Source organism: Pithys albifrons, chromosome 7 (genome assembly GCF_047495875.1).
Source record: "Pithys albifrons albifrons isolate INPA30051 chromosome 7, PitAlb_v1, whole genome shotgun sequence".
NCBI classification, from domain to species: Eukaryota; Metazoa; Chordata; class Aves; order Passeriformes; family Thamnophilidae; genus Pithys; species Pithys albifrons.
Genome location: NC_092464.1, coordinates 57,430,446 through 57,448,026, shown reverse-complemented (window position 1 = coordinate 57,448,026; position 17,581 = coordinate 57,430,446). Strand labels below are relative to the sequence as shown.

General features: G+C 58.3%; 1 protein-coding gene across 4 annotated transcripts; it reads right to left on the bottom strand.

Moving 5' to 3' along the window:
* Positions 1-11,271: 11,271 nt before the first annotated feature.
* Positions 11,272-16,290, bottom strand: LOC139673833 (class I histocompatibility antigen, F10 alpha chain-like). Of its 4 annotated transcripts, none has more exons than XM_071559664.1 (8): positions 16,184-16,288; positions 13,905-14,168; positions 12,810-13,085; positions 12,352-12,624; positions 12,136-12,243; positions 11,999-12,037; positions 11,842-11,874; positions 11,272-11,513 (listed from the first exon to the last, which is right to left on the bottom strand). In XM_071559664.1, exons 1-7 carry the CDS (start codon positions 16,257-16,259, stop codon positions 11,861-11,863), a joined length of 1,050 nt encoding a protein of 349 aa, XP_071415765.1. In that variant the 5' UTR covers positions 16,260-16,288; the 3' UTR covers positions 11,272-11,513; positions 11,842-11,860. The 4 variants fall into 4 exon arrangements, with proteins under 4 accessions (XP_071415765.1, XP_071415764.1, XP_071415766.1 ...); XM_071559663.1 differs by having other exon boundaries at positions 11,272-11,510; XM_071559665.1 differs by having other exon boundaries at positions 11,272-11,510; positions 11,842-12,037; positions 16,184-16,290.
* Between the last annotated feature and the right edge of the window lie 1,291 nt (positions 16,291-17,581).

Here is a 17,581-nt window from a genome sequence, read left to right as displayed (position 1 = left end):
CAGGACAACTCGCCTCCCTCCAAACAACTTCACGAGTCCAGCAAACGGTGGCTTGCACTCACCGCAGCTGGCCAAGAAGAGTGATGTCGTTCCACTCCCCCCCAAAACAAACCCCTCTCCCTCCACAGTTACCCCCTCAGCAATCAAGCTGGAATTCAAAGCAGTTGGCTACTTCTTTTTAAATCTAGTGGTATGGGGGTTGGGCTTTAGCTCCTGAAATTCTGTGCTGGTAGGAAGAGAGAATTTCTTTAACAGCCAAAACTGCACCATTATCCACCCTGAATTCTCTTCCATACCAACACCCCATATCAAACTTACACATTTCAAGTATATACACGTTTGCAGATACAGACATACAGGTACAGTACTGTGGGGAGTTTACAGAGATAAGGTCCCCTTCAGGTATACAATATGTTTCTCCACCTTCCTGCATCACCCACCATGTGCAACCTCATCCTTGAGCAAACACAGTCCCACAAATGGCTTTGCCTTTGCTTGAGGCAGAGTTAAACCAAACTGTTTCCCCTAACAAACCTCTCAGGTGCATTACAGGAAATTTATCTCATGTTTGGCCAGGAAATACGATATCTCAGTTAATGAGGCCTGTTCCCTTTCTCTAGCTGGGGGGCGTCTGGCTCTGACCTTCGAGGCTCTGAATGGCACTGGTGCCACTTGGAGGCTTTCCTTGATCTCCTCTCTAATCTCTCTCATCTCCTCTCTAAGTTTCCTTTGCTCATTCTTTACCTCTGCAACCAATGTCTCTACAGCAGAAATACGGGCCTGCATTGGGCTGTGGGTCATGCCTTCATATATCCAGAGCTTATTTGCTACAGTGCCCACTGTTTCTTGGTTCTCTTCCCTGTAGATGGATGCCAGGAACTCGGTGTATTCAGCTGGCCCCGCGCGTGAAAGGATCCACCACATGTATGGTGTGCATCTGACCTTGTCAGGGTCATTATTGGTTTGCCCACCCCTTCCAAAAAGCACATCCATCATTGCCATCTCCCTCAGACGTAAAATTCCTTCTTCCATGGTCTTCCAAGTCTTCTTCACGTGATGTTCCTGCAGGATTTCTCCATAAACCAGCGTCTCTCTTACACTCGTTAGAAGTCGTGCCCAGAGTGAAAGGGGCTTCGATTCCCTCACAAAAACCTGTTCAATAGCCACATCCTGGGCCAGAGCCCCCAAAAACCTGGCTTCAGCACCATCCAGTTGTAAGGTTTCACCCATGAGGTCCCAAACTCGGATCAACCAAGTTGGGATGGGCTCGCCCGGGTGTCGAGCAATGTCTTTCCGCAAACTACGGAGATAATCAAATGACAATGACTCAGTGATGATCTCAGGCTCTGGGTCTGCTTGCTGTGAAGATGCAGCAGCCCCCTCATCGTCCTCTGGACGGGCTGGTTTGGTCTTATATTTCCTTTTCTGGATAAAGACACTTACCGTTGGTTTGGATCCTGCTTCTGATTTAGCCCCATCCTGTGTCACTGTGGCATCAGGGGTTTTATTGTCTTCCTTTTCCCCCTTCACTGTGGCATCAGGGGTTTTATTCTCCTCCTTTTCCCCCTTCACTGTGACATCAGGGGTTTTATTGCCTTCCTTTTCCCCCTTCACTGTGACATCAGGGCTTTTACTCTCTTCTTTTTCCCCCTGTGCTGGGCTGGGCCTCTGAGTGCACTCCCAAAAAGCCCTGGCCCTACCTCCAAACATGAGACAGGCCATAATGACACAAGCTTGCAGACTCACCACAAAGAGCAAGGTATCTCTGGCATCCAGAGAGACTTTGAGCTTCTCAAAAGCCATTGTAGCAAACCTGAGAGGGGAATGGGTGAAGGGTTGGGAGAAAACACTCCCCTGTGTTCCTTCCCAAGGGTCAATACCACTGTCACTAAACCCCCAGAGGTAACACTTTAGGTTAGGGCAGGAAAACAGCCTTGAGAACACCATCCAAATGAGACCCACAGGCACTGAATTCATAGCACCATAAATCCAGACTAAGAACTCAATAATAATTGCAGCTATTTGGGTTTTACTCATTGACTTGTTAATGAGACTTAAACCTGCCACGCCCTTTGGCGTGAATTTATACCAACAAAAAGCCATTAAATTGTACAGGATGGTCCTGATGGACCCTAAACTCAGTGCACACATGGTGGCACAAGAACAGTTACCCTTCTTTGCTCAAGCTGCACGTTGGGAGCCAATTAATCTCTCAGTTTAGAAGAAAACCAAGATATGTACAAGGACCAGAAAAGAAGGGCCTCCCACAAAGTCACCCCAGCTTTGAAATTTAGGAGTTTCAGTCAGAAAAAATTATAGAAAAAAAGATAACTGTTCTTAAGTACAAATACAAATATATATATAACCAAAACTAGGACAGAACAAACAACTACACCGTATCCCCAAGGAGAAGAACAAACCCTTTAAACAAAACTGAATATTTTGTCTCTACTTCCTTTGGTGCAATTATATTTGCAGACAGCAGGGGGTGCTGCTGTGCCTCGCCTGGCCGAGAAGTCACTCAGGATCCTCCAGGAAAACAAAGAGGAAAGGTGAGGTGCTGACTGCTTCGAATAGCCCAGGTGGGAGATGGAGGTCACAGAAGAGGATGGGGTGGAACCCTCTGGCAGTGCAGAGTCCTCTCCTCGTCCTCTGGTCAGGGACGACAGGCTGGGGACAGGGGCTGGCGGTGCTGGCACTCAGACACTCCTCTGCAGATGGAAAAGCTGGCTCAGGACAAGGAATCTGTAGCAGAATCCAAGGGCCCCTCACAGACACCTCTCCGTCCCCCCTCACCTTCTCACCAGTCAAGTTGGAATTCAAAGAAGTTGGCTACTTCTAAGCTCCCAAATTCCGTGTTCGCAGGGAGAGAGAATTCCATTAAGACTAAAACTTCAACAACATCCTTTTCATGGGCACTGGAATCCCCCTGCCCAGCCATTCCTGGTTTTCCAGCCCCCACACACCTCTTTTCCTCACTCCAGGATCTCCTGCACCCCCTTTCCTGCCCATCCTGCCTTTCTGAGCTCCTGGATCCCTCTTTTCTTTGATCCCAGGGACCCTCTGGCCGCCATTCCCAGCCATCCCAGGTCACCTCACACCAGACCCCGTTTCTTTAACTCTAGGACCCCTCCTCCCTGCCCCGTCTTTCCCACCCATCCCGCCTCTCCCAGACTCCACGCTCCCTTTTCCTTTACCCTGGCACCCCTTGCACTCCCCTTTTCTGGGCACAGGGACCCCCTGGACTTCCCAAACACTTCTCCCCACCCCCAGTCCTGCCCTTCCTGGACATTGGGACCCTGCTGTTCCCCCATTCCCAGGCACTGAGATGCCCCTGCACCCCCTTATCCTGCACCAACACTCCCCCTGCACCCCTTTCCTGGCCATTCCACCTCTTCACGCCCCCACTTCCCGCTTTTCCTTCGCTCTGAGACCCCTGGGTCCCCCAATCCTGCATTTTCCAGACCACAGACCTCCCCTTTTTGAAACACTGGGGGGCCCCTTGAACCCCTTTTTCTGGCTACTCTGGGTCTCCTTAACCCACGAACCCCTTTCCCGGACCCCCCTTTCCTTGGCACAGGGTCCCCTTGGACCCCCTTTCCTTGGCCCTCTGACCCCTTCAAACCCCCTTCCCCAGCACTGTGTCCCCCCTGCACCCACAACAGTCACCCCAAAACAGGAAGTTTAAGCCCCGAAAAGGTCTGCCAAGAGTTTCCCCTCTCTGGTGTCTCTACTTTGAGGTTCTGGGGGCTCTCCCTTGTCTGGGCTGCGAAGGGCTTTGCTTGGGGAGCATCCCTGGATGCTGGAAAATCCTGGGATCCTCCCATCCCCCCAGATGGAGGCGCCTGGCACAGATGCCCTAAAACCCCAAACCATCAAGATTAGGCAAAACCCCCTCCAAAATATGCAGATTAAGGCCAAGGGAATTCAAACCACCAAGTTTTAGCCTGAGGTTGATGGAACTTGGGGAGGTCTGTGGGGAGGTTGGATGGGCCCGGGGCGGTTTGCAGGATCTGGACGAAAGTTTGGGGGGGGCTCTGCGGTGTTTTTGAGTATCTGGAAGGTTCTCTGCGGTGTTTTAGGGGGTTCTGGGGTGTTTCGGGGGACTCTGAAGGGCCCAGGAGGGGATTTGGGGCATCCTGGGGGAGTTTTGGGGGTCCCACGTGGGTGTTTCGGGATCTCAGGGGTATTTCTGGGGGGTGTTAGGAGGGCCCTGACGGCAGTCCCGGGGTGGGGGGAGGGGCTTACCCGGCTTCTCCACCTTCACCGTCACGGCCCACACGGCCCGGGGGGTCCCGCAGTCTGTGGGGGGGGTCAGGAGGGACCCCCAAAACCCGCCCCGAGTCCCCCCAAACTCGCCGCTCTCCCCTCTCCGCTCCACGTGGCGCTCCCACGTCCCGCCCTCCGCCTGCGCCGCTCCCATTGGCCGCCGCCCCCGCCCGTCAGCGCTCGCAGCCAATCGGCGTTCAGAACTGCAGCGGTCGGGGCGGAGCCCGGAGCCCCGCGCCATGTTGAGGTTCCCGGGTACTACAACTCCCGTCATGCCCCGCTGCGCCGTCTGTGCCGCTCCCCCCCCCACACCCGAGTGCCCTGCGGAGCCGCCGAGATGCTGCCCGGGCTCTGCCAGCAGATGGATCCGGGCCGGCTGAGGAGGGAGCTGCGGGACAGCTCGGGGGGCGCGGGGGCCCTGCCTGGGGGCGGCACCCACGAAAGCCGCTCTCCCTCCCTCTGCCGGCGGGCAGGGCAGGGAAAATCCAAGGGAGGGCTCGGCCCTTGGCGTGGGGAGCGGGAGAGATCCCTCCCCGAGCACCAGCGCGGGCAAATCAGACTCCCAGTGGGCGTGGGAATTAAATTGGTACTGCCGGAATGAGAGCAGGAGAAGGAGAACTAAACCCGACCAAGCCCTTCCCCCCACCCCTCCCTCCTTCCCAGTTCTTCTCCTCCCCCCTCAGCGGGGCAGGGAGCTGGGAATGGGGGTCCCAGCCAGTTGTTGGTGCTGCTGCTCAGGGAGAGGGGTTGGAGTCCTTGCCCTGCTCCCCTGTGGCTTTGGGATTATCCTCTTTTATCCTCTTTCTTGATGCTGAAACAAACTGCGGAAATTTCCTGATTTTTATTTCCCTTTTTTTTTCCCCAGGTTTTGGATACATGAGAAAATAAATCCTTGTACCTCTATGAACAGAAACTGCTGGAGGGTTCCAGGGCCGGCCCAAAACTGGGCTTAACACCCAAAAACATGAAGGAAAAGGAGAGGACAAGGTTGGGAATTGGTGGTTGTTTCATGAAATGGTCCAAGTGTCTCAAATCTGAGGAAAATGTGAGTTTGGGAGGTGGAAAATGAGCTGGGGATGGAGCCCCTGTGGCTTTTTCCATCATGTGTTGGGGTTTGGTTTCCTTATTAAACTGTCCCAGCTGAGCCTGTGGGGATTGGCATTTCCCCCTTGGATTGTGTCCCCCAGCCCAGGGTGGAGCAGAGTGTGGGAGCAGCTGGGAGGGATCAGCTGCCCCCGGGGTTAAACCAGGCCAGGGTGGGGGGTGGGGGGTGCTGAGCACGGGGCTGGGACCCTCCCAGCTGCTCCTGCCCCGGGGACACCCTCAGCACCAGCCCGGCTGTGCTCCTGCCCAGGGCACCCTGGGCAAGGCAGAGCCCGGGGGGATGAACGTGCCCCGGGGTCCCAGCGCTGCTCCGGAGCAGGAGGCAGTGCCAGCCCCTCCCGGGGCCAGCCAGGCCTGGAGCCACAGCCTGGCAGCTGGGCAAGGCCAGCCCGCAGGGAGGAAGGGCTGGGGAAGGCGCTGCCACCCCTGGGGGGGCACAGAGGGGACAGGGGCACCCTCAGCTCCTCCTGCCACCACCTCAGCTCGGACAACACCCCGAGCTCCCGGGGCCTGCACAGCTCCTGCTCCAGCCCAGGGCTTTGCCAGGATGCTCCTGTGCTCCTAAAATACAGCACAGAGAGCTGATAATGCCCCCAGGCACTCACAGCTCTCCTCAGCAAAGGAAAACTCATCCCATAGGAGTTATCCTTGTAATATTTGTAAGGAAAAATAAAATTCAAAAAAACAGAACAAGGATCAACTGACACAGAGTAGAAATACCTGTGGCTGCTGCTGTCCAGTCAGTGGCAACTGCAAAGGGTTTCTGTACTTATTAAAACTCTATAAACCCCCCACATCAATGCCCAGCAGGTGTTCTTACGATCACCACAGTAAATAAAATTATTCCCAGCCCCTGCACCTGGTACTTCCCCCACAGGTAAAGATTTTCCAGGTGAGGACCCCCTGCCTGTGTTTGCAAAGGGAAGACCCAAAAGGATGTTTTTCCCTGTCCAAATGCTGGAATTTTCAATAAGGTTTCACTGATGCAGCATTTTGTTCCTGTCCCCCATCCCCAAATCCCTCCTGCTCCAGGCTGCAGCTTGGGGCATATTGGAGTGGAAACCAAGGGGTGGGAAGGGGGGGAAAGAGGTGATGGAAGCACAGAAATGTCTCTCCCTCACAGATTTCCCCTCCTTTCCTCTCTCCCAGATTTCTTGACTCCCACCCACCCCCAGGCCTGTTTTGGATCAAAGCTCCAGGAGATTCCTCTGGGTGGGGGGACAGCAGCTCCCAAACCCCTCCCAAGGGCCCCTCCAGCCCTTCCCCCACCGGCCCCCAGTGGGTCAGGGGGATAGAACCCACCAGCCTTCCCCACCCAGAACCATTTCCCAGCCCTGGGCAGGGCCTCTGCTCCAGGGAAAGGCTCCTTCTCTCTCCCAGCACAAGAGGGCAAAGAAAAGCAGCCCCAGCGCAGCCCCAGCTGTGGGTGCTGAGCAGCAGCTGCAGCTCCAAAGCTGTTCCTGGGCTGGGAAGCAGGAGGGGGATGCAGATGCTTCCTGTGCCCTCTGCCCAGTGCAGAGGGAGGGGCAGGAGGGGCAGAGCTGGGGAGGGCAGAGGTGGTGCTGGGGCCGGGGGTCTGTCCCTGCAGCAGGGCGGGGACACCCCTGGCTGTGCTCAGGGGGGCTTTGCTCACCTGGGGCTGCATCCGGGGCTCTCAGGGACCCCTAACCCTGACCCCCCAAAGGTGCTGCTGCAGCAGCCCTGGAAGCAGCTGTGGGACACACCCCACGGGGGTGGGGGGTGGGAAGAAACCCCCGGGAAGGGACGTGGGAGGGTGTCAGGGGATTTTGCTCCCTGTTCATCAGGTGCTTGAGGCCACCAGAGAGCAGAGCCAGGAAAGGGCCTCGTTTGTTTGTGCAGGTGATTGTTGGACAGGGATGGCAGCGCTGGTTCCCACATTCCCTTACTCAGCTCCCACATCCCCCCTGAGCATCTGTCCCAGCCCCATTTTCTCCAGGCTCCGTGTGACCCTGAGCTCTCCCCGGGCTGTCACACCCTGTCCCTGCCTTGAGGGGACCCCGGGGGGGTGGGTGACCTGGCAGGGGACACAGGATCCTGCACAGCTCCCGGAGATGCCGTTCAGGCTGGGACAAGCGGGCTGTCCCCTCTGTGCCACCCACCAGGACACTGCAGAGGGGGATGCCGAGCCCCGTCAGGGACATCAGGGATCGGGTGGGAAGGGGCAGCGTCCCCCCGAATAGCCCCTGGGGGCAACTCCTCTGCCAGCACAAGGGACAGCGCCAGGGTGGCCATCAGGGCCCCGAGGGGACAGTGGGGGGGGCTGCGGTGAAGACCCCCCATGTTCTGGAATGCCAGATCCTGTTCAAGGAAGGGGCATGGAAAAAGAGGGTACTCAAGAGCACCCGTCATCCCCCCACCCCAGAGCCCAAGGCAGGGTGTCCTGGGGTAAAGCTCCCTGGTGACACCTCCCACGTCCCTGCACATCCCTCTGCACAGGAGCAGAAGGAGCTCAGTGTCCCCCAAAACCCCTCTCCTCTCCCCTTTGGGGGTCCCAGCGTGGGACCCCCAATCAGAGCCTCGAGAAAAGCCGCCCCAGCCCTTCCTCCCTCAGTCCGGGCCTCAGTTTGCCCACCCTGAGCAGACCTTGGGGACCCGAGGGGTGGCATCACCCCACCCCCATCAGCACCCCCTCCAGTTCCTCTCCCCCACCAATCTGGGGGGCCCAGCAGACACGACCCCCCAGTCCCTGCACTCCGGGGGCACGGGGGGCTCCCCGCAGCCCCCACCTGCCCCGTCGGGCTCAGACCCTGCAGGCGTCCTGGTCCTGCATGTGGCGGCACAGCCGGGGGGGCACAGGGTGGGGACACAGACCCGGGCTGGGGACACGGGGATGGGACACGGGGGAGGGCACGGGGAGCCAAAGCCCCGCTGACCCCGCGCTGGCCCGGCCTGGGGGGAACTGGCAGCGGGGCCCGAGCTCCCTGCCCAGCCACAGCCCCACAGTGCGGGGGGACTCGCCCTGACGGCCCGGGGAGGGCACCGAGGGGCCGGTCTGGGGTTTGTGTGCACAGGGAGGAAAACCGGGGCAGGGACAAGGAGCTGCAGCACGAGAGACTGAGAGGGAAAAACCTCCTCGCTCCCCAAGAATGGGGAAAATGAAAGAGCAAGATGTTGATACTGATCTCTAAGAAAGTCAAAAATATGTCAATAAAAGAGGAATAAAATATCAAGAATTAATGAATGAAATGCCTATTTAGAAATAGACATTAATGAATGAAATGCCTATTTAGAAATAGACACAAATACCGTGTTGTGGGGCTCATACCCGGCTGGGGAGCAGCGATTCAGCAGAAGCCCTGGGGTCTCTTTTCTCCCGCCCCCTAATTAGGAGCCATTTATTTGGCTGATTAACCACTGATTCATTGGTCCCTGACCCGCTTTATTCCACTGCCAGGCACAAGCCAGCACAGGCTCCACAGGCTGCAGGGATGCTGCGTCCTGCACAGACTTATGGCACTGGTTTTATTCGCCCCAAAATGGGAAAACAGCCCCAAATCCCTTTGGGTGAGCGGAGGAGGGAACACATTTGTGGCAGAAAACTCCAAAAATGTGTTTTTCCCAGCTTAGGAAGAACAAACCAAAGAGAACCGCGGTGAGACCCCCCAGCAGCTCCTATGCCGTCCTCACTCGAAGCCCTCCCTGGGGCGCTCGGCGATGGCTGGGCAGACTGGGAGTACTGGGAAGGGCCCGGCTCGGCTCCGGCTCCGGCAGCGGCACCGCCGGGTCGTGCTGGGGAGGGGCGGGCGGGGAATCCCGGCGGGAACGAGGAGAAGGAGAAGGAGAAGGGCCCTGGGGGAGCCGCCCCGCCGGGTCCCCGCCGGGCCGTGGCACTGAATGAGCCGCCTCGCGGGACGGGCGGAAGGGGATGGAATGAAATACCGAGCAGAGGGAAATACAACCAAAGAGCCGCCCCGGGGGGTCTGCGCCGCCCGCGCCTGGAAGAGCTGCCCGAGGGACCGGCGGGGTGGGGATGGAGGAAACTACAGAAAAGAAAATAAAATAAGTGAAACAAAACGCTGCACCGAGGGGTCCCCGGTCCCCCCCCCGTGTCTGAGGAGCCGCCCCGCGGGACGAGCGAAGTGCGAATACAAAGCACATAATGAAGGAAATGGACCAGAGATCGGCACTGAGGGGTCCCGGCCGGCACTGACGAGCCGCCCCGCGGGACGGGCCCTGTCGGGAGTCACCGGAGATGGGGGCGAGGTCTGAAGAGAATAAAATACAGAGGATAAAACAAAGTAAAACCCAAGAGCCGCACCGGGGGAGTCTCCGCCACCCGATAACTGAAAGAACTGCACGGCGAGACGGGCGAGGAGGAGCGGCGGTGAAATAGTCGCCCTGGGTGGGGTGCGGGAATAAAATGGAATGGAATAAAATATAGAAAGTAGAATAAAATACACTAAAAGAGCTGCCCCGAGTCACCGAAAGAGCTGCCCCGAGGGACCCGCTCTCGGGTGTTGTCAAAGGGCCGCACCGAGGGGAGGGCGAGGGGTGACTGGAATTAAGCACAGAGAATAAAATCAATAGAATCAAAAGCCGCGCTCGGGGGGTCCCCGCCGCCCCGGATCTAAAAGAGCTGCCCCGAGGGAGCGGGGAGTGTGAGGGGCTGGGGACCGGCACGGAGGGGTCCCGGCCGTCCCGTGTCACTGAAGGAGCTGCACAGCGGGACAGGCGAGCTGTGAATACAATCGATTAGAGACAATAAAATAAATGGAATAAAAACCTGCGCCGAGCGGTCTCCGCTCCGTATCTAAAAAGAGCTGCCCCGAGGGAGCGGCGGGGATGGCACCGTGGAGTTCGGACGGTGTTCGGTGTGCCCGAAAAAGCCGCATCACTGGGCGGGGACAGAAGGGCGGCACCGAGGGACGGGAAGTGTGAACGAAATACAAAACATTGAATAAAATACAAGTAAAGAACCGCACTGGGGAGTCTCTGCCGCCCCGTGTCACTGAAGGACCTGCACGGCAGGTCCTACGAGGTGTAAATAGAATAAAATATAGCGAAAAAATATACGGAATAAAACATTTGCGACAAGGGGTTTGTGCCACTCGGTACCTCAAAGAGCTGCCCCGAGCGATCAGCAGGGCGGCCCCGGGGGGTGTGAGGGGGCGATGAGCGGCACCGAGGGGTCCCCGCCGGCCCGTGACACCTTTTTATTCTCTTTTGCTAGTTGGTATTGCAACAAATGATGTTTGTGGTATTTTATGACTGTGATTATCTTAATTCTGGACATAGATCCAAAATGAACGGATACAAACTCCTGTCTGTTGAAACTCTTCCCAAAGAGGGATAAAGTCCACTTTAGGAATTTTCTAGAGAGGCACTAATAAGCTGTACTAGTGAGCGATAGAATGAGCTTTTAGAGCTGCAAGGGCAACAGCTCCAGGTGGGAACACACAGAGCTCCAGATGGGAACACGCAGCTGCTCTGGGCTGCAGGAGCTGGGGGAGCTCCCATAGCAGGTTCGCAGCCAGAGAGGGGCAGAGCCGGGAGCGGCATCACCTTTTACTCTTCCCATTCCCGAGCAGTTCCCGTGGGACCGTCCCCTGCTCTGCTCGCCCCTGCCCTGTCCATGATTGGCCCCAGCCCGGTCCCATTATTGGTGTCTGTGCCCTCATGGTGGTTTGGGGGATTACAGGAGACCCCAAACTAAAACCTGGGACACCTCCATCTCTGGGGTCCCCATCCCTGTCCCCATTCCCATTCCTGGTGTTTCCATCCCAGTCCCGTTGTCTCCTGGTGTTTCCATTCCTGTCCCCATTCCAATTCCTGTTATCCCCATTTCCATTCCTGCTGTTCACAACCTGCTGCCACTGGCCCCGTTCTCATTTCTGGTGTCCCAATCCCATTCCTGGTTCCCAAAGAGGAACTGCCGAATGCCAGAGGAGGGGATAAGAATTTATTGCCAAAACAGGAGATTTAATTAAAGCATTGGGAATAATTGTGGTTCTTGATTTTCAGACAAGAAAAAGCAGGAAGTTGATCCATCAGGAAGAGGCACGGGGGTGCCAGGGTGGGTGGAAGCAGCAGGATGAGCTCTGCCAGCAGCTCCTGGCTTTCCCCAGGCAGAGGGAAGGGGCTGGATCCAGCTCCATGGATTGCTTAGGTGGTGATTCCTGCTGGGATGAGAGTGGGGGACAGAGTCACCATGTCTCCGTCCTTATCCCAAGGGGTGAATCTGGCTGTGGAGCTCACAGAGAGCAGGAGCTCCTCTGGAATCCAGCATCATCTTTCTCCAGCCATCCCACCCAATCCCACTGTGGAATTCCACCTCTATCCCACTCCATCCATCCAGCCTGATCCTGACCTATGGATCCAGCCCTGATAGCACTCCAGAATTCTGATCCTACTCTGGAACCCTGCCCTGATCTGGAATCCCATCCCAATCCTGCTCCATCCACTATGCTCTGATTCCCCTTGGAATCCCACCTGGATCCCACTCCATACCTGCAGGGGAGCCATCAGTTCAAGCATCTGCTCCTATGGAAAACAGAAGATCCATGAGATTCTGGATCCATGAGATTCTGGATCACACACCTGAATCCATCCTGGGATCCATCAAGGAGAGTATCTGGATCTGTATCCAGACACACTGCTGGTACACTCATAGGCGTTGTGTTGTATCCATTCCTCTCCCTGTTCCCTATGGAAATAAAGCAGGATCAGCACCTGTGGCACAGGATTTCTGGAATGCTGTCAGGTGGATCTGTGCCCCTTCCCCACCCCCATCCTGTGAGTTACCAGATTGGAGCTTCCAGACACCGAATCCCATGAGGCTGATGATGATGATGGCAGCGATGACGGACAGGGCGACCACCACTGGGGTGGAATTCCTGATGGAATCTGGCTCTGGGAGGGGTGGGAGTGTGAGGAGGGGGAGGGGAACCCCCATCTCACTACGACACATTCCCAAATTCCCTGTTCCCAAATTCCCAGTTCCCACATTCCCAGCCTCACCCCAGGCAAAGATCCCAGGCTCTGGCATCCCGGCGTGCTCCACCCGGCACCGGTACTGCTCCCACTCCCCCGGCAGCGCCTCGATCCTGGCCCGGCTGTGGAAGGTGCCGTCGCTGTTGGGAACGACCCCGTCCCACTCCATCTCCTGATCCCGGATTTCATCCCCTTTCATCCAGCTGATCCCGATGACCCCGGGGTAGAATCCATACACACGGCAGGACAACGTCAGGATCCCGTGTTCCTCTTTGCTGGACACGTGGACATCAGGGGGCTCTGGAATGGGATAATGGCGACATCCAACCATGGAATTCCCACGAGCATGGGGAGATGATGTGATCTGGAATTCCCAAGGCAAGGGAATGGGGCTGAGATCCATCCATGGAATTCCCCTGCAAATTACCACATTCCTAAGTCCTCCATTCTCAAATTCCACATTTTGATGGGAATTCCATCCCCACCTTTGCGCTCCAGCGCCTCCTGCCCGTATCTGATGAATATCTGGAGCCATTCTGGACAGGTGAGCCCCAAGTATTTTATCCACTGCTCCACCTCGATCTGTTCGTGTTCCCCTTTCCTCTTGGTGACCTGGGAAGCGATGTTGGCTGGCACGAAGCTGTTGGATCCCAGCTCGGAGGCGAGGAAATCCTGCCCGTCGTAGCCGTACCGGTCCGATCCCTGGACAGTCCCATCGGACAGGAGGTCACAGCCAGAAACCCACTGCAGTGTGTGGAGACCTGGGGGGCAAACAGACCCAGAGAGACCCATGGAATTGTGTCCCAGCCCCACAGAGCCCCATACAGAGTGTGATGGAGACCCACAGAGCCTCATCCCAGCCCCTTGGATCCCCATGGATTTCCACCTAGCCCCACAGATCACCCCCAGCCCCACAAATGCCCCACAAATCCCAGCCCAGCCACACAGATCCCATTCCAGACTCACAGATGCCCCCTAGACCCACAAATCCCAGCCCAGCCCCACAGATCGCTCCTAGCCCCAAAGATCCCAGCCCAGCCCCACAGATTGCCCCCAGCCCCTCAGGTCCCCCAGGCCCACAGATTCATCCCAGCTTCACAGGTTCCATCCCAGCCCCACAGATACACATCCCAGCCCCAGAGATGCACCCCGGCCCTACAGATCTCCCCTAGCCCCAAAGATTCCCTCTCCAGCACAGAGATCTCCCATAGCACCATGGATTGCAACCCAACCCCACAGATACATCCCAGCCCCACAGATGCACCTCAGCCCCATAGATCCCATCTCAGACCCACAGATCCTCCCCAGCCCCAAAGATCCCCCTCCAGCCCACACATCTCTCATAGCACAACAGATCCCATTCCAGCCCCAAAAATGTCCGTCAGCCCCACAAATCTCATCCCAGTCCCACAGATCCTCATGAGACCCACAGACCCCCCCCAGGCCCACAGATCCCATCCCAGACCCAAAGATCCTCCTCCAGCCCAGAGATCTCTTCTAGCACTATGGATCACATCTCAGCCCCACAGATCCCAGCCCAGCCCCATGGAACTCTCCAATTCCCAGCTGTCCCCACGTACCCCTGCTATGGTTGTACCGGACCCGCAGTGTCTCCAGGCTGTCGGCAGCCCAGTGCTGGTGCACCTCAGCGATCTTGGTCTCTCCATCCCAAAATCCCGGCTCGGGTCCCTTCTCCATCCACGGCGTCTGTGGCTCCATCCGGCCCCGCTCGCTGTCATAGCGCATAATGGGGATCCCATCCAGGAATCCCATGGCCAGGAACTGGGGGACCCCCGGGCTGGGCTCTGACACCGCCATGTGCTGGTACCGCAGGGAGTGGAGAACTGGGGGGACACGGAGATTTGGGGGAACTGGGGGGTCAAGGGTAAAGGAAAGGGAGAGCTGACAGAGCCAGGAAGGGCTTTGGGGATCCCAGGGCAGTTGGTGCAGGGAGTGTCAGTGCCGGGGTAGGGGGTGCAAGGGGGTCCCACTGCACAGGACTGGGGGCTCAGGGGGGTCCCAGAGTCAAGGAAAAGGAGGGTACAGGAATTGGGAGAGCTGGGACGGGGAGTCCAAGAGGTTCCTGTGTCCAGGAAAGGGGGATCCAGGGGCCCTCAGGGTCAGGGAAAGGGGGTCACAGGGTGGGGAGACCCGGAATGGTAGAGAAAGGGAGTGCAGAGGGTATTGGTGCAGGATAAGGGGCTGTAGGGGGGTCCCAGTGTATGGGAATGGAAGTTCAGGGGGGTCTTGCTGGTACACAGGGGGGTGTAGGAGGGTGCCTGTGCCCAGGAAAGGGGGTACAGGGGGGTCAAAGTGCTCAGTAAGGATGTGCAGGGGGTCCCAGTCCCAAAAAAAAAGGGTTATGGGGGTCTGGGTGCTGAATGAGACATGCAGGGGAGTCCCCATGCCCAGGAATGGGGGTTCAGGGGGTCCCAGAGTCAAGGAAAAGGGGGGATGGGAGAGGTGGGATGGCTGGAAAAGGGGGCAGGGGGTGATACTGGTGCAGGATAAGGGGGGGGTCAGAGGGATCCTGGTGCTGAACAAGATGGGATCCAAGGGGATCCAAGGATAAAGGAATGATGGGTGCAGGGACTGGGAGGGGTGAAATGAGAGGTCCAGGGGTCTCTGTTCCCAGGAAAATGGGGGTCCAGGCGTCCAGTGACGAGAAAACAGAAGTCACAAGAAAGGAAGACCCAGGATGGCTGGGAATGGGGGTCCTGGAGGTGTTTGGTGTAGACCAAAGGAGGGACTTCGGGCTGGGAAAAGCTGGAGTGCGGGTCAGGGGGTCTTAGGATCAAGGAAAAGGAGGGTCTGGAAGAGGTGGGATGGCCAGGAAAGGGGGTGCAGGGGGGTACTGCTACAGGATAACCAGGTATAGGGGGGTCCTGGTGCCAGATGAGGGGGCTGCAGAGAGTCCTCATGCCCAGGAATGGGGGTGAAGGGGGGTCCCAGTGCCCAGAAATTGTGGCCAAGGGGGTTCCAGTGCCTGGGACCCCCTGCAGGAAGAGCAGGGAGTGAAGAACTGGGAGCACTCTGAGATTGGCAGGTTTGGGAGGTGCAAGGGTCAAGAAAGTGGAATTGGGAGAGCCAAGAGAGTCAGGAAGGGTCCAAGGTTCAAGTAAAAGGCGGGAATGGGACTGGGAAAGGAGAGACAGAGGGCCCAGGGGGTCCCTGTGCCCAGGAAAGGGCAGTCCAGGGGTCCCCAGTGTTGAGGAAAGTGGGATCTGAGGGCTGAGAAGTGCAGGAATAGGGACTCAGGGGTTCCCAGAGTCAAAGAAAAGGGAGGATCAGGGGGCTGGGAGAGGCAGGATGGCTGGAAAAGGGATTGCAGGGGGGTATTTGTTCAGAGTAAAGGAGTTCTGGGGGGTTCTGGAGCCGGGGATGGGGTGCAGGGGGGTCCCCGTATATGGAAATGGGAGTTCAGGTGGTCCCAGTGAGGAATAAGGTGGTTCAGGGTGTCCCAATGCCCAGGAATGGGGATCCAAGGGGTCCCACTGCCAGTTAAGGGGGTGCAGGGTGGTCCCAGTGCCCAGGAATGGGGGCTCAAGGGGTTTCCCGTGGGCAGAAATGGAGTATCAGGGGGCCTCCCTTCTGGGAATAGGGTTTGGGGGAGGTTCCCTTCGCGGGAAAGAAGGTTCAAGGGGGTCCCCCTGTCCAGGAATTGCGGTTCAGGAGGTTTCCCGTGCCCAGGAATGCACGTTCAAGGGTCCCAGTGCGGATAAGGGGGTTTAGAGGGGTCCTGGTGCTGCGGGGGGGGGGGGGGGGGGGTGTCCCAGTGCCCGGGAATGGGGGGTTTAGGGGGGTCCCAGTGCCCAGGCATGGCAGTTCCGGAGTTCCTCACTCCGAGGGTCCCACTTACCCTTCGTCCCCCCCCCCGGGGCCCCCAGGAGCCCCAGCAGCCCCAGGACCGCCCCCAGACCCAGCGCTGGGGCCATCGCGCTGCTCCGCTGCGGCCCCGCCGGGCCCTGACCCGTCCCTGGCCCCGCCCACAGAGCCGCCTCCGGCCCGCGATTGGCTCCGCCGTTTCCCGATCGCCAATGGAAGCCCGATCCGCCTGTGACGTCATCGGACTCCGGGCTGATCCCGGCGGCGCAGGTTGTGAGACGGGAAAGCGAAAGTGTCCGAGGGAGCGCGGGGGAGGCGGGGACTGGGAAATTCCCGGGAATTCACCTGAATCCCCTTTGGGACCCCTCCTGGGACCCCTCTGGATCCCCCCGGGACACCCTGGGACCCTCCACGGTCACGAATTGCGGGACCCCCGGGCCGGGCTGGGCTGAACTCCCGCGCCCTGCGGTGAAACTCGGCCTTAAACCCGCTGGTTCGGGGGCAGGATTGGGAAAGGGCGGCGGTGCCGGGAAGGGACCGGGACGGAGCGGGGCAGGCTGGGATGGACTGGGGTGGAGTGGGATAGACTAGGACACCGGGATACACCGAGACCAGAACTGGGGTGACAGAGATCGTACTGGGAACAACTGGGACCACATTGAGGGTGGCTGGGGTCATACTGGCATCATACTGGGAGTGACTGGGAGCATTCTGAGGGCAGGTAAGACCATGCTGAGGGCACCTGAGATCATGCTGGAGGGGACTGGGATCATACGGGAGTGAGTGGGGCGACACTGGAGGTGACTGGGAGGCACTGAGCCCATGCTGGGAGTGCCCTGGGCCCCACTGGGTGGAACTGGGCAGAGCCGCTTAGGGTTGTTCTCCCCCAGGGCCCCTCGGGCCCGGCCGAGGCCGCAGTTCTGAGCCAGGGCCGAGCAGGGACCCCCCGGGTCCCACTGACACCCCCGGCCCTGCAGAGCTCAGGGACAGGGAATGGCCAGGGATAGGGAATGGCCAGGGATGGGGAATGGCCAGGGATAGGGAATGGCCAGGGATAGGGAATGGCCAGGGACAGGGAATGGCCAGGGACAGGGAATGGCCAAGGATAGGGAATAGCCAGGAATAGGGAATGGCCAGGAAAAGGGAATGCCTAGAGACAGGGGATGGCCAGGGACAGGGAATGGCCCCGGGGACAGGGAGCAGCTGAGGCCATGGCATGGCTGGTTCCTGCCCTGGATGTCACCGCCGGGAACGTTCGTTCCCCCCGTGGGCAGCGAGGGGCGCCGGAGGGTCCCTGTGCCCCCCTGCCCTCAGTCCCTGCCGGCACCGCTCCGGGCCGTGTCGCTGTCACGGAGAGGCCGCTGCCCCGGGACAGGCTTGGCTGCAGAGTTTGGGGTTAAACCCGCCCCGCTGGGCCGGGGGGGCAGCCCTG